Source organism: Labrus bergylta, chromosome 10 (genome assembly GCF_963930695.1).
Source record: "Labrus bergylta chromosome 10, fLabBer1.1, whole genome shotgun sequence".
In the NCBI taxonomy this organism is placed as follows: Eukaryota; Metazoa; Chordata; class Actinopteri; order Labriformes; family Labridae; genus Labrus; species Labrus bergylta.
In genome coordinates, this window is record NC_089204.1 from 10254650 (window position 1) to 10279172 (window position 24523).

The 24523-nt window shown below is 39.5% G+C and overlaps 3 protein-coding genes across 8 annotated transcripts in view; 1 reads left to right on the plus strand and 2 right to left on the minus strand.

The window, feature by feature from the left end:
- Positions 1-357: 357 nt before the first annotated feature.
- On the minus strand, positions 358-16520 carry abhd12 (abhydrolase domain containing 12, lysophospholipase). 3 transcript variants are annotated; one of them, XM_029275572.2, is made up of 16 exons: positions 16361-16520; positions 16215-16278; positions 14440-14614; positions 13963-14064; positions 5785-5906; positions 5321-5426; positions 4051-4170; positions 3905-3935; positions 3472-3517; positions 3244-3376; positions 2982-3019; positions 2295-2374; positions 2122-2204; positions 1221-1299; positions 893-1020; positions 358-647 (listed from the first exon to the last, which is right to left on the minus strand). In XM_029275572.2, the coding sequence occupies exons 3-16, from the start codon at positions 14610-14612 to the stop codon at positions 602-604; spliced, it is 1287 nt and encodes a 428-aa protein (XP_029131405.1). In that variant the 5' UTR covers positions 14613-14614; positions 16215-16278; positions 16361-16520; the 3' UTR covers positions 358-601. The 3 variants fall into 3 exon arrangements, with proteins under 3 accessions (XP_029131405.1, XP_020482098.1, XP_029131409.1); XM_020626442.3 differs by lacking the exon at positions 13963-14064 and having other exon boundaries at positions 16215-16520; XM_029275576.2 differs by lacking the exons at positions 16215-16278; positions 16361-16520 and having other exon boundaries at positions 14440-14803.
- Positions 16521-16667: 147 nt separating this feature from the next.
- On the plus strand, positions 16668-20217 carry gins1 (GINS complex subunit 1 (Psf1 homolog)). Its single transcript, XM_020626895.3, has 7 exons — positions 16668-16894; positions 17391-17455; positions 18112-18210; positions 18310-18400; positions 18518-18634; positions 19654-19728; positions 20017-20217. Exons 1-7 carry the CDS (start codon positions 16820-16822, stop codon positions 20083-20085), a joined length of 591 nt encoding a protein of 196 aa, XP_020482551.1. The 5' UTR covers positions 16668-16819; the 3' UTR covers positions 20086-20217.
- Positions 20218-20363: 146 nt separating this feature from the next.
- Positions 20364-24523, minus strand: part of ninl (ninein-like) — a 35543-nt gene continuing 31383 nt past the window's right edge. For all 4 annotated transcript variants that reach the window (XM_029275589.2, XM_029275586.2, XM_029275587.2 and 1 more), the window contains 9 exons: positions 24339-24506; positions 24114-24230; positions 23388-23501; positions 23134-23280; positions 22709-22858; positions 22520-22633; positions 22220-22429; positions 21782-21895; positions 20364-21700 (listed from right to left, as the gene is read on the minus strand). In XM_029275589.2, the coding sequence (XP_029131422.1) occupies positions 21509-21700; positions 21782-21895; positions 22220-22429; positions 22520-22633; positions 22709-22858; positions 23134-23280; positions 23388-23501; positions 24114-24230; positions 24339-24506 (1326 nt within the window). In that variant the 3' untranslated portion in view covers positions 20364-21508. The remainder of the gene's footprint in view (positions 21701-21781; positions 21896-22219; positions 22430-22519; positions 22634-22708; positions 22859-23133; positions 23281-23387; positions 23502-24113; positions 24231-24338; positions 24507-24523) is intronic.

Genomic DNA, 24523 nt, shown 5'->3' on the forward strand with positions numbered 1-24523 from the left:
GTGTTGGTTCTTGTTTTCACTTTTTTTATATTCTTCACAGACGTTCATTTTAACAATCTGACCGAGGTATGTGACCTGCCATTACTTTTTGTTGCACAAAAGATCATTCAAACGATGCGTTGAATGACTGTTTAACTGAAATGCACAAAAAGCATGAAGAAGGAAACCTGGTTAACGGTTGATTAAATCATTTTTTGATACCCGTTATTTCTTATCTGTGATTCAGGAGTCTTCACACAATTTAACTTACAGACAGTCCGGGTATGTAAAATTGTTTTATAGTGCACCTCTCTGCTGTCATGAAGAAAGTGTTCATGTTTTCCCTCGATACGGACAGTAAGACGCCGTAACAACAGCTTCATAAAACAAGACATATTTAATTCATAATTCAAGTCATAAAAGCGTCAAACTAAAAATACATTTTTTTTATAAGGACCCTGTGATGCCAGTGTTGGTGAGAGAGGAATGGTAACACAGGAAGAAAAGGGAATGATATGTTTTGTGTCCAGTTCATGCGAGATTGTTGAGCCCAATCAGAAAACAAACAATACTTAATGCTTGTGTTTGTATGCCGTCTAAAACAGAAATTGTGAATGTGTTTTCATGCTGAATCGTCGTTCTGTTGGGGAGCTGTGCCAAGGAAATCACTGCAACAAAAATGGAGAACACAGAGAAATGTGAGCGTCACTTTAAGGGGATCCAAACATTCAAATAAAAGACGCAGCACTTTATTAAACCAACATGCTCATTGAGGATAAGTTGATCCACGTTAATGCTTTGTGTCAAGTTTAACTCATTTTAAAATAAAGAACAATTAACCCATTGATTTCAGATCAATTTCAGACGTTGTAGTCATTACAGTAATTATGTAAATATAGAGTGTTGCTTCTACCTGAGGATGTTTGGCAGCTCTGGGCTCCTGTAGATGAACTTGTGTTTGTAGCCCAGAGAGGACGGGAAAGGAACAAACTGAACCTTGTGACCGCTGAGGCTCTTTGACTGTGAGGCCATGTTGTACAGCTGCAGGAAGAGGTGAAGCAACACGTTATAAGTACCCTACCTAACACATTTTTATATATGCCCATCACTCATAATTCTGCTTTTTGAATGGAAAACTGAAATACACTTTTTATAGTCTTCCATTTTTAATATATATACCCCAATTGTTTATGTGTGTGGTCTTGAAAAACTCTGACTATGACCTGTAAATGGTCTCTTACCTTTTTACCCAGATGGAAAGGAACCACACTGTCGTCCTCAGCGTGGAGGATCAACGTAGGACAGGAGATATGATTCACACTGAGGGGACACACAAATTGAGTTCAGTGCTTCATTCATGGAAGTTACACATCTCTGCTGTGATGTGCAGTAAATCAACTATCAGCAGTTCAACCATCAGTCTTTGTTTTGCTCAAGTTCTGCTCTTAAAAACTTAAGTTTTGATTAAATTACTGCATGACCTTCTCACTCTTATATGTGTGTTTTCAGGTCAATGACTCGTATCTGTCAGCAAGGTCAGAGGCCAGCAGCTGTAATAAAGATGTAAACAGTCCCGTGACGCTGCTGCTGTGGACTTTGGGCAGCTAGGAGTAAATCAGCTGTTAACAGTCTCTGTGGAGTCGACAAACAGTTCAGAAGACTCACTTATGGTTTCTCTACATTTTGAATGCAAACATGTTCAATACAAAAGAAGCTCAACTGTTATTATCTGTAAAGTTCCTAAATGATCAACCGGCGAGAAAACTTTTTCTTGCAAAACTATTTATGAAAAATATGTCAAGCATGAAAAATGGCACAACGGTCGCGCAAATAAACCCAAATTATTCCATAAAAAAGCCTAGGGAAAAAAATAGTTACCAAGTTCAGAAAGGTCCCTAACATTCTTAAATGTATTTAAAAGTGTCCTGAGTGTATAAAGTATTGACCTTTACCAAAAGAGTAACTCATTTAGAAATAAGATCAAGTTTCTCTGTTATCAGAAAAAACGTTCCTAATGCTCAAAAACATTCATGAGCTACTACTGGAAAAGTTCCTGACCTAAAACGTTGTTATTATATCCAGCAATATTACAACACAGAGGTCAAAGGCTGTAAACTAGAAGGAAGTTGTAAGATAACGTACTTTTCATCGCTGGCAAAGCGGATGTTGTTGGCTGTGATGGTGTCCAGGAAGAACCAATCAAAGCCAGGCAGGTATCTGTACACCTGAAACACAGAGACCAACAGGCTAACACATTAAATACACACCTGCACTTACTGTGTGTCTTTGATGGTGTGTAATTATGTCAGTGTTACCATGGAGAAGGGGTGGCTCTTGGCCTCCTCTCTGATGTTGGTGAACGGAGACTCTAGGATGAGAGCATCGGGAGGACTCCCTGAAAAGAAAACAATGAATATGTATGAAGGCTGCCCTTGAAGAGCCCTCTAAGGGCTGAATATACACATTTCAATTAAATTGGAGTCCCTGAAGGGACATAATAAAATGTAATTTTAGCCTCACAATGACTCAGAACTGTGGGTGTGTTAGTACTGTGGTAGAAAACATTTTGCAGTTTAAAATTCAAACAAACTGTGCTTTCTCACATATTTATTTCTCGTTTACTGCACATAGATCTGTTTACATCTGTTTACATCTGTTAGTCCGATCACTGTCCACTTATATCTACTCTTTTTATATTTTGTATTTTTAAGTTAAGTTTAAGCTTTAAGTTGTATTTAAATTGACACTTTATATTTAGGTTAAAATGTTTCGTCTACTTGCACTGTTGTTAATTTACTGCTCTGTGTGCCTTTGAATTGCCCCCCGGGGACAAATAAAGTTTTTTGAATTGAATGAATTGAATTGAATTTCAATCACCTCTTTGATTGCGGTGGTTTTCAAATGAAGTCACACATATTTTTCTATTATTGATCTGACACTCTGACACTAAGTGATATATGTAAAGAGACAACATCAGCTGTTTGTGTGTGTGCGCGTCTTACCCCTGTCACACAATCTTCTGACCAGGTTTGTGGCAACTCTGAAAAACAAAATAATATATATTTTTTCAAAACTACCCTTGTGCTGAATTGAGTGTAGCATGTGTGTACTGATGTGTATGTGTGTTTTTTTATTTTAAAAGTTTTTTTAAGTAGTGTTATGTGTGTTAAAGCATATGTGTGTATGTGTGTGTGTGTATATGTGTGTGTGTATATATGTGTGTGTGTGTGTGTGTGTGTGTGTGTGTGTGTGTGTGTGAGTTACCCTGTCCCTAGAGAGTGTCCCCAGATATAAAGTGGTAATTTGTTGTCTAGTCGCTTTTTCAGCCAATCGTAGATGAACAGAGCATCTGATGTCATTCCCCCCTCTGATGGAGAGCCGTCTGAATCCCCCCATCCTGCAAATACAGACACACACCAACATATAGTTATCTTTTAGTATTACAGACAGAAGCTTTGCAAGTCAAACGTGTGAATGAAGCTTATTTCTCACCTCTGTAATCAAATGTGACTACATGGTAGCCTAATGAACTGAGGACCTGAAAAAAGACACGTAGATAAACTCCAGTTATCTGCCCTCTATTGGTGAAAAGCAGGAACTACAAAATAACTGATTTAAAGGTCACATATTATACTCCTTTTCAAAAAGTTTAAATAAAAACTCTGTTCCTGGATTTTAGCATGCCTATAAATGCTTCTATTTCAGCCCTGTTCAGAACAGGCTGTTTCTGTGCCTGTAGCTTTAAATGCAAATGAGTTGTGTCTGAAAAAGCATTTGAAAAACATGGTTAAGTATATTTTGCATAATATGTGACCTTCACAATTTACATGTAGTATTTGAACAGCTGCAGTGTGTGTGTGTGTGTGTGTGTGTGTGTGTGTGTGTGTGTGTGTGTACGTGTGTGTGTGTGTGTGTGTTTGCTCACCTTGTACAGTTGGACTCTATGGTCTCCTCCTCTGCAGAGAAAAAAACACCTTTACCAAACTGATCAAAATGGTCAAACTGACCTACAGAATGTATTTATAGGTGAGTATAAGCGGGGTGGGGGTGGGGGGGGGGGGGTGGGGTTACCTGGTCCCTGCATTTCCATGGAGATAGAGGATGACAGAGTGGGTGGAGCTAAACATGGAGTTATACCACTCGCCTTGTTTCCCCTGAGCTTCTCTCCACATGTGAGCAGGAACTGTGTGCCTGAAACGAACAATCAACCAATTAATCAATCAATCATTTAGTAGAGCAAATTAACAGCTGAGTCATTTATAAAAATTAAACCAACCCCACCATCACATAAAGTATTCATAATGAGAGAATAATAGAACAAATGATACCTTTAATTCCTTTAAGTACATATTCCTGAATATAATTACATTTTCAAAGCCGGCTTTGTATTTGTAACAGTATTGTAAGAGAATGGTTCAACCTGAATACTTCCCCAACCCGTCCACGTTTACAAAACAATCTCATTTCTAAACTGGGCTAGAAATGTAAAAGGGTGAACTTTTCATTCTGCTTAAAACGTATGGAAGTTATTCTGTGTTTTTAGACTTTTATTGATGATTGACTTAATGTATTTAGATGATACTCATAGAGCATATAAGTCTCAATCTTAAAGAACTCAACAAAGACGACTGTGACCTTTTAAACTGACATCAATTGCATTATTTTGTTCTTGCTGCTGCTTTTAGTGCTGTGTGATGATGACAGGACAAGTCTTTTATTGCCAAGGTCCTTCACTTACAAATCAGAAAAGTGATGAAACTGTTTAAAAAAAGCAGTGCAGCAATAAGAAGCAGCTTTTCAACATATCATGTGAAGTTTAAGGTGGAATAAACTAAGATACTAAAATAAACACTGCACTTAGAAGAAGAAGAACAACACCTGGTTACAAGGGTGGATACAAAAAAAGTGCCCAAAATATAAAGTGTGCTCATTTAGTCCCTTTATTAAGAAACTTAAATGTTTTGTTCTGGATTAATCCTCTACTGTGTTACTGTTCAGTTCACTGCATGGATCTGTGTGTACAAGCTCGGAAAAACTGGATTTACATGACTGCTGTAATGGAAAAGTGCTACTAGATAGAAGCAGTTACATTTAAAGCCCCTGACGGGAAACAGGCAGTTGGAACATTTTTTACGTGTGCTTAAAAATGTTTTAGAAAAAAAGTCTTCCAACTATTTTGGCAACAATTTCATTTACAAGTGTTTCATTGACAATGTAATTTTGCTAAATGATGCTTATTGCTGTGCTCATGGTGGATTAAAGTTGGGTCTTTGTTATTTTCACCAGACTAAACGTAAATGTGTGTGTGTGTGTGTGTGTGTGTGTGTGTGTGTGTATTTACCAGACTCCTATCTTGAGACTGCTCTCAGGTTCGAGGTAGAAGTTGTGTGTGTGGTTTAGTCCCTGGTCCAGAGGTCTCTTCAGGTCGACGAAGTAGGGCAGCCTCACTGAGCAGAGCGAGTACAGAGGGATCAGACGTCAGTTTAGTAATCCTTGTACCTTTTCATTGACCAACACCTCACTCAGTTAACCAAAGATTGAACAGACACATTTAGCTTTGAAGACTCAAAAGTCCAACCAGAAATCTCAGTGTAGTCCTGGATTCAGATCTTAATACATTGTAAACTGAGATATTGAACAAGGGAACATATTAAAGTGCTGTGAGTCAAAAGGTTAGATGATCATCAAATCTATAGACTTTTTATCCTCAGTGGAAGATAAATGCTGTGAAAAATTCACTCCCAATATCTAACAGGATTCACGGATGTTTGCGCTTCCTTTCTTTTTTTTGGCACTCACACTCACCAAAGTTGAGGAACACTAGTTTTGCCTGGATGGATGGACAGAGTTTAACGATGAAAGGAATGGAGATGTAGACCACCAACAGCCAAAGCAAGATCCTCTTCAGCTTCCCCACCAGACCCAACCTGAGAGAGAGAGACACACCAGAGATCCACATCAGACGGTCTGATAGTCCCTTGGGTTTAAAATTTGTCAGCCCTCAGGGGCCTCCCTACTGGTCTGAGAACCCAAGAAGTTGCCTGCCTTGCCTGTTGAAAAACCTCTGCCTCACCCTAACTGGAAAAATACTACATAGGATCATAATCTACAAAATTAACGTCACAAGGTATTTAAGACAACTTAAAGTTAGCTATTGAGACCCCACACTTGTTAAGGAAATGTTTACTGAGGTAATAAATCAAGTGAACAGTAGGGGGATTCCCTTATACACTTTAATACAATTACATTCTTGATACAAAATTCACATTTTCATCCATTTTACATGATAAAACACAACTTGAACTTCACTGTCCAGAACATTTCAACAGAGGCATCTCATCCATCTTTAAACTCCCACTCAGGTTTTATTTGTCTCCTTCTGTGGGAGCAACACCGATCTATTTTAGACCAAACAGGCTGAACAATGCTGGTGATATGTGAGCCCACTTAGTGTGTGCGAGTGTAAGCTGATAACCCTGCAGTCACAGGATCCAGCAACTTCATCCTGTTCAATTATTCATTTAACCTGAAGTCTGCTCCTCGTGCACAGCCTCTACAGTCCGGTATGTTTACATGCAATTAACTTACTGTACTTTTAATAATTGAAGAAATGCTTCGCGATGATTCTTTATTACATTACACAGACCTTCAATACGACAACTTTTAATCTGCTTTGTTTTTTCCTGGTCACAGCGAACATGAGAAAGCAAAGGTGAATACTTAATAAAACTTTTACAGCTGCATCTAAGGAGTATTTAGATTGTGATTCATTAATTGATTTGTTTGAGTCTACATAATGTCAGAAAACACTTCAAAATAGTAACCAATGTTTCCAACAGCCCAATGAGACATCCTGACGCAGCTTGTTTGTCCTAGGATATTCTGGAGTGAATATCTTTTTTTTTTTTTTAAATGAAGAAAGAAAGAACGATATACAGGGTACGGCTCTTTAAAAATAACGAGTGACATTCAATCAATGCTTCATCCGCAGGAGGGTTAAGACCGTTTAATCCACCATTCACCTCACTAAGTTTGAGCTAATCATAAAAAGCTGTTCACAGTTCAGCTGAGTAAAGCTCTAAACTGTCATAGAAAGTTGTGTATTTATCTGAACTCAGACTTATTTCTACTGTCAACAAATGAACTATCCTCCTAATCCTCTTTGATGAATGCATAATGTTTGGCTCTGGGGGTGGCACTAATGTTAAGGTCATGGGGTCATTCAAATCTTTCTGTGTTTAAAGCAAAAAAAAATCATAATAACATGGCATTAGTGCAACATATCTACTGAAGACCTCCTCACTGGAATAATGCTGAATAACAGCAGAGAAACTGGAGCGTCGGGGCAGTAATAATCACGAACAGTAAACTGGGACTCTGAGGGGACTGCAGACTTCAGAGAGAAAGAGAGGTGAGATAAAACATGATACCATAAAGAGACGCAGAGAGATAAAGACAGCTGACATCCAGTTGTTAAATATCTGCTTCTGACGCTCTGATAAACAAGCTACTAATGAGTCTCAGGCTTGATGCTGACGTGGACATAGAGGACAGATAGAGGACAGATAGAGGACAGATAGAGGACAGATAGAGGACAGGAACAGGACAGGAACAGAGCAGATACAGGACAGGTACAGAGATATACAGAATAAATACAGAACAAGAACAGAGCAGATACAGAACATAAACACGACTCAGATACTAAGAATACAGGACAAAAACGGGACAGATATATACACGACACAAATCTGACAAATGCTGGACAGGTACAGAACACAAATAGGACAGATACTAGGGCTGATTGATTATGGCAAAAATCATAATCAGGATTATTTTTAGATTGAAATCACTAATATTGAACTAGATTACTCATTGGTTTTACGTCTGAATCAGATGCAACAAACGCATAACAAAACCTGTGCAGAAAACCAGAGCAACACGGCATGCAGCACAGTAATCGAGTAATCTTCAAGTCTTGTTTTCATGATGGTGGGAGGCCAAGATTGAAATTGAAATTTAAACTCAAGGAATTGCCCAGCACTTCTAGAAACAGGACAGAAACAGGACAAGCAGCTGTTCTTTCAGATCTCTACTAACCCATTCAACTCATCATGACAAAACGACATCCACGACAGACCCTTTCATCTGTAGCGGAACAGCAACCAGGAAGTTGACTGTGAGTTGCCACTTTGGGCTTTGAGGTGAGAACTCACAACATCATCATGTTCTGCCTCTGAAGTGTTTTATTCAATGACAGCAGAAGATAGATGGCTCTGTGTCAGGTGCAGACAATACAGATGAACAGACAACTTGAGCTCAGCACACAAAGAAAACAAAAAAGAACTGAAGGTTCCTTAAACAGATGCAGCTTGAATCTCCTCCTCAGGTTTGATTTCTCACTGTCTGAAGAGAGTCACTGATCTAGTTTTCTCAAATGTTAAAAATACATTTGTGTGCACACTGTGGGTGTGTATGTGTATGTGTGTGGGTGTGTGTGTGTTGTCATTTCAAGTGTAAGTTTATTGTTTGACTCAGCACATGATGGGTGTGACTGTTTAAAACATGAATGCCATTGTTGGTTCATCCACAGACTGTAGTAGTAGAACTGCAAACAATTATTTTCCTCATCAGTTTATCACGTTTTTTAAACCTTTATTGTCCACATAGCTTCCAAAAAATTACAACTGATCTCTTTTATCAACCTTGACTATCTTTATGTCAACCATCACATTTCCACTGTTCGACTCACATTTGAGGTTTTTCTTTACATAAAAAAATCAGGCATTTTAAAGTTATCTTTGAACCTCATTTGCTGAACTTGAAATCTTATTCGACTTCATATTTATTTGTGTGTGTTAAGACGTTTCTCTTGGGTGTCTGCGTCTTCCAAGGTCAACACACGAAACCCTAAACGATACTTCAGACAGTGAGGTAGTCGACCATCTGTTTGCGTTAGCCAACGTTAGTCTTGGCCATTTCATCAGAATGACACCCGATTGTGTGAATAAAGACGAAACAACTGTGAAATATGAAATCAATCTAAAAACTGACTGCAAGTTTAAGTTTGTGTACTGGAGTGTATGGTACAGCCAGGGTTCAATATATAGCTTAAAGATGATATAGGTAGGTTTAGATTGTCTGGCTGTATAAAAGAAGGACCCTGTTAATGCATTGATTACAACTGAAGAGGCTTTGTATTTGGTGCAATAATGTGTTAAAAGACATTCCTGCAAAGTCAGTCTGCAGGATTGTCTTTACAGTATTTATGATACAAGAGTTAGACCGAATGTGTACTAACACAGTATTCATAAACTTTGTGGTTACAGAGTTTCTTTCCTTCCTGCAGCTTCAGATCTGATCCTGACTGAGCAAGAATTCGGTTTCAACAGTTGAGGAACTTGAGGGGGCATTCATTCCCTGCACCATCACACACACACACAACACACACACACTGAATGTGTCTATACACTCTGTGAGTGTGTGTTATTAGAGCACTCTCTCACTGGTCGCTCTGTGGGGTCGTATGTTCAGCTGCAGGAGGCTCAGCAGCAGCTGGCAGCGAGCCTGCTGTATTATTAGCTGATGTCACACTGCGTGCTGCAACCCCAAGGTCACTCAGAGGTGAAGCCACTGCAGAGAGGTGGAGATGCTGGTGGTGTGTTTGGGGGGGAGGGGGGGGTTTGATAGTGATAGGACTGCAGACTCAGTCAACCACCAATCACCATAAAAGTGGGGGCAGACACCAGAACAGACAGACGAGTGTGTAGCTGCACAAAAGACTTACATTGCTTTGAACAATGAACAGCTGACAGATGCAGAAGGTCATATCACAGAAGAATGAACATGTGATCGAGGACAGTTACACCTGCAGTCTTCTTGGCTGCTACTACTCAGACTCCACATGTGCAGTTAGATAGTGATTCAGTTTCTGCTTCTTAAAGGCTATGTTTCAACTCCTGATATAAACATCATGCGGGACCAATCAAAACGGATCATATGTCACGATGTCTGTCACACAGGGAGTGAAAAATAGCTTATCTTCAAATGATTTGATATTAATCCAAGGGATCAGGAAGGCCCCTATCTTTAGACTTTAAAAACAGCTGAGTCGGTGTGTTTTCGATTCTCTCCAAAGTTCTGATTCTGTCTCCACAACAGAGATCAATTTCATGTACTTCAATCTGTACATTGTTTTTCAAAAAGTCAATTACTTACGTCTTTTATAAAATGCCAGGAAATAGACAAAACATCTATCGGTGTTTCCATATGCCTAAGAGGACTTCATCAAATGTCTTGTTTTGTCCACAAGGACATATGTCATGAATATTCAGTCCATTGTAATAAAAAGGGGAACAAACAGCAAATGTTGACTTGAAAATATAAACTGATCATATATAGAATTTCAAATTCTCTTAAAGCTCTTAATGATCAGGCACCATCTTATCTTAAAGAGCTAATAGTGCCATATTACCCTTTGAGAGAATTACACTCCCAGGATGCAGGCCTGCTCGTGGTACCTACAGTCCCTAAATGTACTGTGGGAGGTAGATCCTTTGGTTATCAGGCCCCTCTCCTTTGGAATCATGTACCAGTCAGCGTCCGGGGGGGGCAGTCTGTACTTTTAAGAATAGACTTAAAACATTTAGATGAATCTTATAGTTAGGGCTGGCACAGGTGTAGACCAGCTCCTAGTTATGCTGCTATATGCTTAGACTACTGGGGAATATGGTACCTTGAGCTCATATTCTTTCCTCTCTCTCTCTCTCTCTCTCTGTGCATTCACACCATATTACAGCAAGTCACTATCTGTAAATCTTAGTAATGAACCACATCTTTTCCTTTGGAGCCCCTGAGCTCTCATGTCTCATAGGATTCTCACCATCGTTGGTGGATGGCCTGCCTGCCTACAAAATATCGAATAGCTACAAATCAATTAATTGCTGAAAATCTTGATTCACTTTGAGAGAGCCTGAGAGTTTGTTTTGATGTTCAGAATGAGCGTCTCTCTCGTCACAGGCCGGTAAAGCACTCGGTGTGAGTGGCAGACACTTATTAGGGCTGCACGCGCCAAAAACGCTCTCTGCTCTGCTAAATCTTTCATAACAGACTCAGAGGAAGACCGTGCAATCCTGAACACTAACGTCTCAGGAAACAAACACACCGATGTGATGTTGTCAAACCAAGCAACGGCAGTAAGCAGGTAGCTGAAAGAAATCAGGTTACAGAGGAAATCTGACACCTGAGCTGGAGGATTTTAAATGATTATTTTAATACTATTATTTCGGAACTGTAAAAAAGTCACACTGGCTTGAATTTCTATATCAGTTAATTTTCTGTACATTCTATATTTAAGTCGCACCAGTATTACATAATGAAAATAAATTCATACTTTTCTGAATTAACATTTTCAGTGCAGGAATTGGACAGAAGTGTTAATAGTAGGTTTACTGAAATGGAAAGTCTAAATGCCTCTTCCTCTCCTGTTCACTGAATGGAAAACACACACACTAGTGCTGAGAAAGAAGTTCCCCGATTGGCTGATATTTCTATTTTTCACTATGAAAGCTAACATCATGTAGCGTCAACATGCTTTACACTGAACTGTCTCATCTCCCGGTGTGTTGCTCTTAGCTTCATGAGATCCAAACTTTGAAAACAGCCAACAGATTTACAATTCTTGTTGTGTCACACAAACAGAGTTGTGCTTTGGGACAGTCGGACAGCAGAGTTATCTACATGTGCTGCTCTAGTGAGTATTTGGGCCATGCAGCAGTGGGGTTGACTAAAATGAAATAACACTGCGTTTGTTCATGGACATTTAGGAACTCGACACCCAGTGCAACATCTTGGCTCGTGTTCGTGTATTTAATACAGCACAATCAGTGCAGACGCTGACTCAGACTATCTGAGGGCAGACTTCTTCTTTCACTGCTGAATTTGAAAGAAGTGATTCAGTAATTCTGCAATCAAACCTGTGACCTGAACGTTACCACCGCATCAGCAGCACAGCCACTTCTTGTCTTATTTGATGAAGTCAAACAGAATGCAGAGAGACAATAATACCAAGCTGCAGTTTGTAAAGCTGATCTCAGAACAAAACAGAGATCAGTCATGTCCTTAAAAGGTGTCACTTCCTGTCAGTTACTTCTTCACATGACAGAGATCTAATTTTAGAGTTTACCTCTGTTTAAGGAGGTCGGCTCACTTTAAATCGACACAGAGAGAATGACTGCAGCATTCAATAAAAGCATTTAGATCTATTTCTCCAGTTTGAGTATGTGTACCACAGTTTGGAGGTCATCTGCTAGAAGAAAACGTCCTGCACAGTAAAGGGAACAATCAGTATCAAAGAGCTGCATTGAAACATTAAACTGGCTCAGTTCAACAGTGACCCCTCTATATGACCTCAAAATGCAACTCTTCAGCTTTAAGACTGATCAAATCTGTACAGTCACTGTGCCTGTGGTCTCTGCCAGGAGGTCAGATTAAGACTAATGTGATTTTACAGAAAGCAGTCTAAAGAGCATTTGTTTACATTTTCCACTGCAAAGTTTCACGGTCGGCCAGTTAAAAGACAGCAGGAGGAGGAGATTTATTTTCTTTAAAAACTATGAGGTGTACAGGACACGATCAGCAAGAAGATAAGCAACCCTCTTTCTCCGCCGGGGAAATTCTGAATGACACATTTTCCTTTTTATGTACTTAAGATATTCTATCAACAAAGATCATTTCTGTTTCATTTTCTTGCAAATATTTCGATTCATTAAAAGAACACCTCTGTTCTGCTATCTGTCTCTTCCTCCAGGTGATTCTTGATCCCTACATTAACTTTATACTACACACAGAAAGCGGTGTGTGTTATTAAGGAGAGGGTTTCCTCTGCGTCCACTCTGTGTTTACATGGTTTTGAGGTTGGAGCAGGAGGACCAGCATGCACTGCTGTGTCCTCTACCTGCAGGTGGATATGGTTGTTCAGACTGACCTTCTTGTTGGTGTTTAAGCTGCTATGTTAATGAGGATTAGAAGAAGCAGAAGAAGAAGAATAAAGCCGTCAGGACACGCAGCAACAGGACAACACAGGACAGCTCTCGGACTGAAAGTCTGGGTCTTCTCTAGATCACGTGAAATATAATTCAGAAATAGACTTAAAGTCAATTTACCAAAACTTATTTTTTCAGCTTGAATGCCAAACTACGGAGAGTGATTTGGGTCAAGTTAAAGCCGAATGTGTCTCAGATAACTGAGTCAGTTGTGTAGACTGGGTTAAACTGTTTGTGAACTTCCTGTCTGATGGTCTGACCTCTGTGTTGCATTCAGGGACTCAAGAGTCACCTTACTGTTCTGCTATCACTTACATACACACACATACATATACATATATATATATATATGTGTGTATATATAACTTAAATAAATTAGATGTAAAAAATAAAAATGATACAACGTTTTTGTAAAGCAGCTTAATGACATTGATGATGTCATTTCTATTGTCTAATACTGCTGATAAAGTGGGGTCACTGGTTGTGCTGAGTCAAGACAGCACACGCCCCAAAAACTCACTGAGGCAACAGTCCTTGACTTTCAACCTCAGCTCTTTAATGTACGACTACCCCACATTTCCTATCTCTCCTCAGCTGTCCGATCAATAAAAAGGTCAAAATGTAATCTTTAAAAAAGGTTACTTATAAAGTAAAATGACTGAGATTTTCATCCACCTTTGACTGCGGTCTTCATGTGGTATCTGTTTTCCAAACGTGCAGCTACATTAGGCTCCATCAGGAGGAACAAAAACATCCCAAAGGAGGGCTTCATGAAACAACATCCAGTGTGTGTAATTGGTAAAAGTCTTGCTTTAGTTTTCATGTCTGATTTACAGAACTATGATGCTGCCAACAAAAAGACAACTCACGTCATCACACAGCAGACCTTCACATTGACATCCATTCACATAAACACTAGTAACATCATCAACAACACAAACACCTGTACAGGTAACCTGATGGTGTCACTGTGTCTGTCTGATGGCTGTGGAGGGAGGGTCTTGCTGGATCAGCAGCTTCAAGTCTGACCAGCTCATCAGTCTCACTGAAACCAGAAGAACCGGTCAGCTTAACCTCAGACAGGCTGGTTTGATGTGCATGGGTCAATATTTTGGAATATATTCAAATGAACTCTTTTTAACACACAGTTTCAGATATCATCTTGGAAATTGGTAAATTCAGAGTACCAGTTCAGCAGTGAAACATTAAAAAATGTGCAGGGATAAAGATGTTAATTTGTTAATGATATCAAATATCAACTATCACTGTGTAAGAATAACATTCTGGGTTATTATGTCTAAACTTCTGCAATTTATTAAAAGTGCAAACAAGAAGGAGAAATTCACCCCACCAGGAATACACACAGAAAGGGAGACAGTTAGTTCAGGTGCTCACACACCTGCTCCGGTCTCAGTCTTACCTTCTGAACGGTTTCCCCATGTCCGGTTCCACTCCCGGGCCCTGCTGGCCGCCTGCTACGGGCCCCCCTGTTCCCCTGCTGGGACGCTGCTTCAGGTCCGGGTCGCTGTCAAGCAGAGTGCCGGTGGTGCCGCTGTCATGCTCCGTAGTCGGCGAATTATTCCGCTTTCGCATCACTGAAAACGTCAGAAACAAAAATCAACCGGATAAATACCGAAGGATTGACAAGCCGTGACCGCGGGCCTGTCAGCAGGGAGCAGGCCGTTAGCTGGCCGGGTGCTGGAGCAGTGAAAGCCGGTGAGGACGGAGCCGAGTCCCCGCTGTGTTTCGAGCTCTGTGCCTGCACTGACATCCGCAGAGATCCGCTGAGGAGCACCAAGCTGTCACAGCCAATCAGAGCACAGAAAAACCACCATGTGGTCTCAATTTGCTGCGTCCACGGCCCTTTGGGAGCGTCGGAGCAACGACTACCAAAACAAAATATGTTGTCGGAAATGGGCAAAAACCTCAAGTAGTGCACGGTGCCTTCAATTACACCTCGTAAAAGAAATATTTTAAACATAGACTGTAAATATTAGGATTTAAACAGGAAGTTCATTCTCTCAGGAATAAACATTCACACAACCAACATATTAAAAAGCAGCACAATTTAGCGTAATCCAAATTAGTAAAGGACAACTATTTCAACAAAGTCCAAAATAGAACTGATCATAATCAATCTTATCAATATAAACTTGTAGTGAGGATTCATTTAACCTACTTTATTGTCCCTTTATAATCAACTCTTCTGGTGATACAGAGAATTAGTCCAAAACAAAACTAAATGCATAAGCCTATATAAAGTTAACTTTAGTAAAAATGGCTTATTGTTTTAATGTATAATTCTGCGTCATATTACATGTGACGATCAAGGGTTTGTATGGAAAAATCAAGTATATTGTTAATGTAGCCATTACCTATGTTTCAGGTAAATGCAAAAAGCATTAAATAGCTGAAGAAAAGTAGGGGAACAAGAAGTGCCTTGTTGATATCCATATAATGAGGCTTTTGGAAAATATTACTGCTGCATTAATATATATATATATATATATATATATATATATATATACCAATTCCTAACGTAAGATACTTTTGGATACTTTAAACAAAGCAATTGGTTAAATCTAATTAAGATTAGCATATGTTTGTGACATTGCTATCCTGTAAAAACCATGTATCTCTAAAAAAAATATACAGGCTACACCTTTAATTAATTTAGAAAAAATGCCTGTTTTCAGCATTGTGACAATGCCTTTTATTTAATGGGAGAAGAATTGAGAGCAGTTCTTCACACTTAAAGTTGCACTTGGCACTTTAGTTTGTCAAAAACAGTCAATTGTCTTATATGGATATATGTTTTTTATGGTTTGTAATCTGAAATGTGAAAAAAAAGCTGTCCGACAAGTGTAGGAGAGTAAAAAGTAAGATATTAACCAATGACATGTAGTGGAGTAAAATAAAGGTAAAACGTTTGGAAAGATAAGGTGAAGTAGACTACATGTTAATCAAACCTTATTATTTACAAACCTATAACTGGTGAAAAAGAAAAAAGAAAACAAAAACACCTGCCTGACAATTTTCTCACTTTGAATGTTTCTATAATGAAGAGGGGTCTTCTAATCTTTCAAGTTATTTTACATTTTAACTTTTCGACTTTAGTTCTCACTTCAGAAAAGCATTCAGTGTTCGTATGACTGAAATAATGTCCTGGTGTTGAAGTCAGAAACACATAATTACCATTTCAGAGCCACATTCCTTTCCCAAGCGACGTGAATGCATCACAACGCAGAACGACGAAGTTCTAAAAGCGACACAAACAAAATGTAAAATCTAACTTTCCTACAGTTTTATAACAAGATACATTTATAAATGTATAAAATTACGGTTCTTCTCAGACTCTGTTGGTTCTATGTCGTCAATGGAAGATGTCGATTTATTTGTAGCTTGTTGTCCCGGAAGCTGTGATATTCGCTAACCGGAAGTCAGTCCGTAGGCGAAAACAGTGATTAAACTGATTGTTACTGCTAAAATCTATCAATATAGAAAGAAAACACAAACTCTAAACAGCCAGACTGTGGGGCATAAACCGGTGGCGCGGTATGACTTCATTGAAGTAAACGAACAAAACTGTTTGTCGACAACATTATGTTTATCTGTCATGAAGTTTGTCCCAGCGCGGCTGCCGGAGTGTCGCGTCATCCGGTCACATGATCAAAACACTGCTCCGATTTTGCCGCGAAACTGAATTGAGAATGAGACGGCGAGAGACAAATGTCCTGCTTCTTTGAATAACGTTATTATTACTCATTTCTGACCCTCGGTGTTTGTCTGAAGCTTTTGGGATGTTTTGCGAGAAAGCCATCGAGTTAATCCGGGAACTTCAGCGGATGAGCGACGGTCAGCTGCCCGCTTTTAACGTGAGTGAACCGGAGTGAACCGGAGTGAGCCCCCGGTGTACTACAAATATGTTTTTAACTACAAATATGTTTTTAACTACAAATATGTTTTTAACTACAAACATTTTGTTGTTTACGTTTTTAACTACAAAATTGTTTTGTTAATGTTTTTAAACTACAAACAGGACTTCCTTCAATTCCAGCACTATCAACTCTTTTCAACACAACATAACACTTTAAAACTTTTCAACACAACATAACACTTTAAAACTTTTCACACATCATAACACTTTAAAACTTTTCACACATCATAACACTTTAAAACTTAATGATAGAGTGAAAACGTTTATTGATGCACTGGGCAGGACAATGTAAGCAGTAATCTAAAACACTGTAATGATAAGTGAACATAAGGATTTATTGGGTTGTTTTAACTAAAGGTTTTTAAGTGTCTGATCCCTCAGATTATTGTAGTTTCCTGTTTTTAAATGAGTTTTAATCTCCTTCTTGTTTTCAGGAGGATGGACTCCGGCAGGTTCTGCAGGAGATGGAAGCTCTTTATGAACAGAACCAGACTGATGTGTAAGAATATTTTAAATTTAGAGATTCATTAAAAATGCATTCATTCATTGCAATAAATTCAGTTACAGCTAAATAATTTTAGTTATTTTGGTTCAAAACAGCGACTTGCCTCTCATTTTTAGCACACTATAAATGATAGATTTGTACTCTGTTTTAGTATTTGCTTACTTTACTCTTCAGATGTTTTTTCTTGACAGACTATTGTTGTGGTAATACATCTATTTAAATAAAGTTTAATTTCACTGAGTAACATCTGAAAAATCTGTTTTTTTAATAATCCCCATTCATTTTGAATGTCAGAATTGAGCACAAGAACACCATCACATTCAGATTACAACAAGAGAAATGATTTTAATCTTTTGTTTAGATCATGAAGTAATCAGATTATATCTTCAGAATTTAATTAATATACCCCCTTTACTCCTTTTTTTACAATGCTTATTTTCTATATTATATTGGTCCATATCTCCTTTTTTTAACAGCATCATTTGAATAGTTAACAAGAAAGCAATCCCCTTTACACTACACGTTTTTATTTCATTTTTTTATCAATCCATTTCATTTAAGTTTGCGATTTCTGTTAAAAAATAATTTTCTTTTTAGCTTGTCAAAAGAAAGAAAAATAAGTCAACTTCTGATGTCTTCCTCTGTTTCAGAAACGAGGCGAAGGCTGATGGTCGAGCTGACTTGATCCCCTCCATCAAACTGCGTCACTGCTGCCTGCTGAGGAACCAGCGCTGCGTCACAGCCTACCTGTAACCACCTGACACATACCTGTTGATCTCCAGTTTGTCACGTGAGCCTTCAGAGTGTTTCATTAGATTACTAAAAGACACATCTTTTCCTCCTGTCAGCTACGACCGCCTTCTGAGGATCAGAGCTCTGCGGTGGGAGTACGGCAGTGTTTTGCCACCAAACGTCCGCTTCCACATGTGTGCAGAGGAGGTGAGTGTGACATCACTTTCTGTTGAACAGCTGTACGTTTAGAAGGTCCAGTTGATCTGTAATGCAGAGTTTATATATGTTTGTACAGGTTTGTGTGTAATGTGTCTGTGATCTCAGGTGCAGTGGTTCAGTCAATATAAGAAGTCTTTGGCCTCCTTCATGCGCTCTCTTGGAGGGGGGGAGGGTCTGGACATCACTCAGGACATGAAGCCTCCTAAGAGTCTGTACATTGAGGTGAGACTGTTTTAATTATAATAATAATAATATTAATGTATTATGCTATTTATGAAAGTCTTTATGTCACTCTGTGACCTGTCTTCTGCTTACCCCTTCACTGCAAAACAACCATCTCTTAAGGTCTGTGATCTTAACTTGAATCAAAGGAAATGTAGGACTAGATCCATTTCTGGACATTTTCTCAGTTCATGTTTGTCTTCATTAAGCAACTGTCCTCATACATGCACACTGTTATTCTTTCTTTGCTGCAAAGCTGAGCCAAGCGAGAGTCACTCTAGTTCAGTATCGTGGTCCAGCGTTACAGAAGTTAATGTATATCATTAATGAATTTAGCAGAGATCCAGAAGAGATCCACACTGAATCCGATGATAATAATTTATGAACATAAAGTGATATTGAAACACAATGAGTCTGCCTGAAGATATGAATGAGTCTATTAAAACATTTTTATGGTCCTTCCTTTAACAGAAATGAGATATAGTGTGAAAGCTGTGAAATGCTTTCCTGTGTGTAGGTTATGGATAAAGTTATGTTTCAATCAGTGAGGTTTACTCTTATTACAGTTAACATACTGTTGATATAGATGTGTTACCATTCTTTAAGGTTTAATTACTTTAAGAAATGTCAGGTTAATACAAGTTGAATAGCTCTAAAGTGATATGGATTCAAATAGTTATTGTTGTGGCTGTTTGGTTGATATAAAAACAGTGTTTTTACTCTAGTTTCTCTAAAGTTAGTAACTTTGAGTCCAGCTTGGTTTCAGATGAACTATTTACATAAATTCTTATTTAGTCATAAATAACCTGTATTTTATTTTATTTGTTGTTTAATGTTGGACACTTGTCTGTCTTTCAATATTTTTGTTAAATTAGAGAAAACAAAATAGAGAATATCAACATCAAACATTCTTTCTCTTTTTGGTTTTCATTGAGTGACTGACTTACATTTATGTTTTTTCATTTTAAACTGGTTTTATTTCTTATCTGGACTCAGTGATAATATTGTGTGTTTTTCAGGTGAGGTGTTTGAAGGACCACGGAGAGTTTGAGATCGATGATGGAACAGTGATCCTGCTCAAGAAAAACAGTCAGGTTAGAACTCCTTTTTCTTACTATTGATGAAATCAAAATACATATAACTCATTTTTATATATTTTACTGTGTCAATTTATCTTAACAAATTGTACTGACTCTGCTGCTACTAATCACAGCACTGTCAATATGACTTAATACAGAATACATGAATTTGTAGGCTATGACTAAAACAGTTATGATGACGCTTGTATAACAAAGAAACACTGTTTCACTATAAAGGAAGCTATAACGATCATATGACACTAAATCGCATGCATCACTGACAATGTGTGTTTTTGTTCACAGCACTTCCTGCCGCGGTGGAAATGTGAGCAGCTGATTCGTCAGGGTGTCCTGGAGCATGTCATGTCCTGAATAATGTGATCGATCTGCAAAGTGTTTTATTTTAACAGCAGGAAAACATTTTCTGCCTGGAAGCTTCAAAGTCCTAATTCCCATTGTCCTTTGAACACAACATGTAAGCAATAAACTATTTCTTTTTCTTTACGTTTCTGCTCCACTCTGTGGCTGTTTCAATTGTCATTACTGAAGTGTTATTCAAACATTTTACAGAAATAAAGTTATCTTTCTCATTCCCTGCACTCATCAAATAATAGTTTATTATTCATATAAATTACACAAGACAGCACAGCTTGATAAAACATAATTTAATGTGGTTTTCATGTTTAAGTATCATACATGGTCGTCAGTCAGTCTGTCCCACTTACAGGTGTGTGATTTGGTTCATTGTACCTGAAAAGGAAAAATCATCAGAGGAGGAGGTCTCACTCTGAGGGAAACACTACAGACTGTAACAGAATGCATGTGAACATGTAATTGGGACAGCAGGCGCCTGCAGACACTTAAAATCCACGAGCACAAAAATAAAAAGTCTCACTTTGACATAAAAACAACAATACAAATATATAAAACAACATAATACCCTCATGGCTGAAATACTTCAGAGTAGTGCTGTCCTGCTGAATGCACAGGACTGTGTGTGGTCGGACTGGTTGGTCGTCTTAAAGGAGCAAAAGTTCAGTTTCTGTGAAGCAGCTTTAGCTAGAACAAACAGAAACAGTCACCTGCTGAATAGATGTTGTTACAAGAAAGGCTGGTGATGACATGTAGTTGGCCCTGCCCACTGGCACACTACAAATCAACATCTCACCACCGTTTGTGGGTCCTGATTATGTTTTTCACAGACGCCCACGATGAAGATTTGAAAAACCAATAAGTTACTCCTCTTGCTCTCCATACAGACAATTTTCCAGCATTCAACAAAATGCTCCAACATGATTGGGTGTGAGCTGTACTACACAGATGTTTAAGCTCGTGTGAGTGATAAAACATCTGCAAAATGTTTTCCTTTATCTTAAAAAAAAAAAAAAAAGGTTAACTTGTTTTCTGTTGCTGTATTAGGCTCTCTCTTTAATGTCCTTTGGTCATCATATAATCCATTATATGTTAAATATTGTATTTGCCTTTACACAACGATGCTCTTCAGTGTTGATCCATAAATAAATCTGAAGGGTAAACCACTAACACTCTAAGGGTTTGTGCTTCAGACAGTTAGGTCCCACTTTGTAGACATGGTCTAAAAACAAGTCACACCATTCTCAACCTTCAGAGCATCCAGCTGCTGTATTTGCACTGGTATAAAGCCAGGAAGACTGTTTTCCCCTGCTTCCAGTATTTGTGCTAAGCTGGGCTAAACAAATCCTGTTTCTGTCTGTCTCCGAGCTGAAGCTGCTTTAGTGAAAGTGACGCTGAGGTGGTTTGGTGTTTCATTGAGCAGCTACGTGGCCAGTGAGGCGGGGACGATCTCTCTCAGAAGTTTGTTCAGAGCATGGACTTTCTCCTCCAATAAAAAGTTCTTTTTCTCTGCACTTTTCTGTCGCTGCTCTGTGACCTGCAGAGCTTTCATGAGCTGAGAGTTCTCCACGTACAGATCCTTCAGCAGCATGCTCGACTTTGTGTTCTTCGCCATCTGCAGAAGAGAGGTCAACATTTCACTCTACAGTTAAGAGGATGACTAACAGTATCTGGACTGTATGTTTATTGGACTGACCTGTTCTTTGAGCTGCTGGACTTTCTCCTGCAGAACCAGCCGGACCCCCTTCAGTTTAGTCTCCAGCTCCTCCATCCTCTGCTGCAGGGCCGCCATTGCCTTCTCATACTGATCCTGAACACAACAGACACAGTTAGACATGTGCGAGCCACCATCAAAGTGTTCACACTGACATCAAGAGCAATAGAAACTGTGACAACCCCTGACTGTCAATGCTCCTGCTGCCATGCCTCTGACCACTCACATCGCCTTCAGGTAGAGAGGGGCGGAGCCAGTTCATTTGATTTCATGCACCTGTGCAGGCTGATTTACAGACGGCATATTCTTTATTAGGAAGTTTTGCCTTAGTTTTCAATAAAAAATATTTTAATTACTTTAAAACTATGTGGACTCCCTCTTTGTCGATCTTACCGTGCCCTTTGACCTTTGTGAGTTTACCTGCTTCATGCTGAGCTGGGTGCTGCTCTGCTGGGCCTGAAGCCTCAGTGTGTCCTCCAGCTGCTGACTCCTCCTCTGCTCCTCCATCAGCCGAGCTTGCAGCAGCTCCACCTGCTCTCTGGTCCCTTCCCCTGCTCGCTCCTGCAGCTCTTGCAACTGCCGCAGGTGCTGTGCCTGTACCAGACTGAGCGCAGTGTCCGCCTGCAAAGCCTAAACATACAGGACATGTTTTTAAAACACAAAACTCCGATTTCATATCAGTGTTTAGTGTTTGTTTATTCTGTCAGCTGTGGTCCTGACCTGATCTTCAGCCTGCGTCTGTGCCGTCTCCAGCTCCTTCAGTTTGGTCTTCAGGATCTGCTGCTCCTGGGTCAGTTTGTGGACCTCCAGACCCTGAACCTGTAGTTCAGACAGCTGAGAAACATCAAGCAGTTAGCTTTTGTGAACTCTCATCTATGCTTACATTCAGGCAGTTAAACAGTCTGGTACCTTGAGTTGGAGCTCCTGGTTCTGGACTCTCAGTTTGTGGGTCTCCTCCTGGAAACTGATTGAGGTCTGCTCGTCCTGCTCCTCTAGAGCTTGTCTCAGCTCTTCTTTCTCCCTCATGAGCTTATTGACGCTGCTCTCCAACTCCCCAATCTAAAGATGAAAAAACAGAATCTGTGAAGTTACTGTTGACAGTATACAGAGGTTTATTGTCCTCAGTCTAAACAAAACCCATAACCAAAGGCTGCATGAGACAAGAACCCTAACCAGAGTGATGTCAGATTTCAGATTTAGGGCATACATTCAATTACAATGAAAAAAATATTTTGAGGAAAATATAGGTCCCTTCAAATGTATATTCTCTAGCCCTCAGGGAAACAAACCTTCTGGTAAGGAGCAATATTGTGTTGTATTTTGTAGGCACTGACCTTGCTCTGACCATCTTGCAGCTTCCTCTGCAGGTCAGGTACTTCCTGTGCATGGCCAAGGTTCACCTGATTGACTGCGTGGAGCTGAGAGCGTAGCAACTCCACCTCCGGCTCCACAGAAAGCAACGACTGCTGCAGTTTCTCAACCTGCTGGAGACAAACTTAAATGTTAGAACTGATTCCATGGAGTTTTTTTTATTACTATTTTTATTTTCAAACAGTGGCTTTTTGTTAGTTTCTGTCTTAGGTTTGACCTTGTTGTTTCTGTCGTCTGCGTCTCTCAGCAGCTTGGCTTTGTCCTCCTCCAACCTCTGCAGCTTCGACGTCACACTGCTGAGCTCCGCCTCCAGCTCCGACAGACGACCCAGCTGAGGAATTTTGAAAAAACATCTTAACACACAGTCTGACACAAGACTGACTGACACTTAACATAAGACTGGACCAAACACTGAAGATCAGTTATGCCGATGATGAAACCAGCTTTTTAGCTCTTAAATGAATATTGTAATACCAATAAATCAAACACAAACACAAAAAATGTCTCCAATAATGCAGAACATTCAATCTTAACTAAACGTAAACTTGAGAGTTGTAGAAATATTCTCCTCCTTGTCAGTTATTATGAATAAAGAAATGGGGTGGACAGACCAAACCTTTTGTTGTAGACTTTAAATTGTTTTTTTTGCAAATTTGGGCATCACCGTATAGAGCCTAATGGGTATTGCCAGTCATTTTGTTCCTGCAGCAGGAGTGAGGAACTACATTTTTTCCTCACACCTGCTTTTGAAAGGCAACTAAAAACACTGAAATATCTAGTTAGTTGACCTGGTGCTGGGATTATTCAAGTACACATACATAAGCTTCTTTTCAGCTAAACAGATCCAGGAACTTAATGTCCCTGTTGCGCAGTCTTGCTTATGTGCTGGTCACTTCAGTTACACAAATGACAGATTAAAAGAAAAGATGACGGCTTTAAGCACCTTCTCCTTGCAAGAGTGGAGCTCTCTCTCCAGCAGCTGTCTCTCCTGCATCCAAGAGGTCTGCTGCAGCAGCTTCTCCCTCTCCTGCTGGATGGCGGCATCCTGCAACCGCCGCACCTGAAATCACAAGAAATGGTTTAAGTGTGAATCTTCTGGCATAAAGCTCTACAGAATTGAAGAAGCATTTCAGCTTTGAGACAGATCTACTTCTTTCAGTTTGCTCACCGATGCTCCTTCCTCCTCCTGCGCCTTGGAGATCATGGCTAAACGCTCCTGCAACATCTGAACTGACTCCTGGTCTCCACGGAGACGGGCACTCAGCTCAGCGTTGTCGTTGCTGAGCTGAAGGTTTCTGCTGCTCAGATCCAGAACCTCCTCACGGTACCTCGAGTTCTGCAGACGAACAGAGG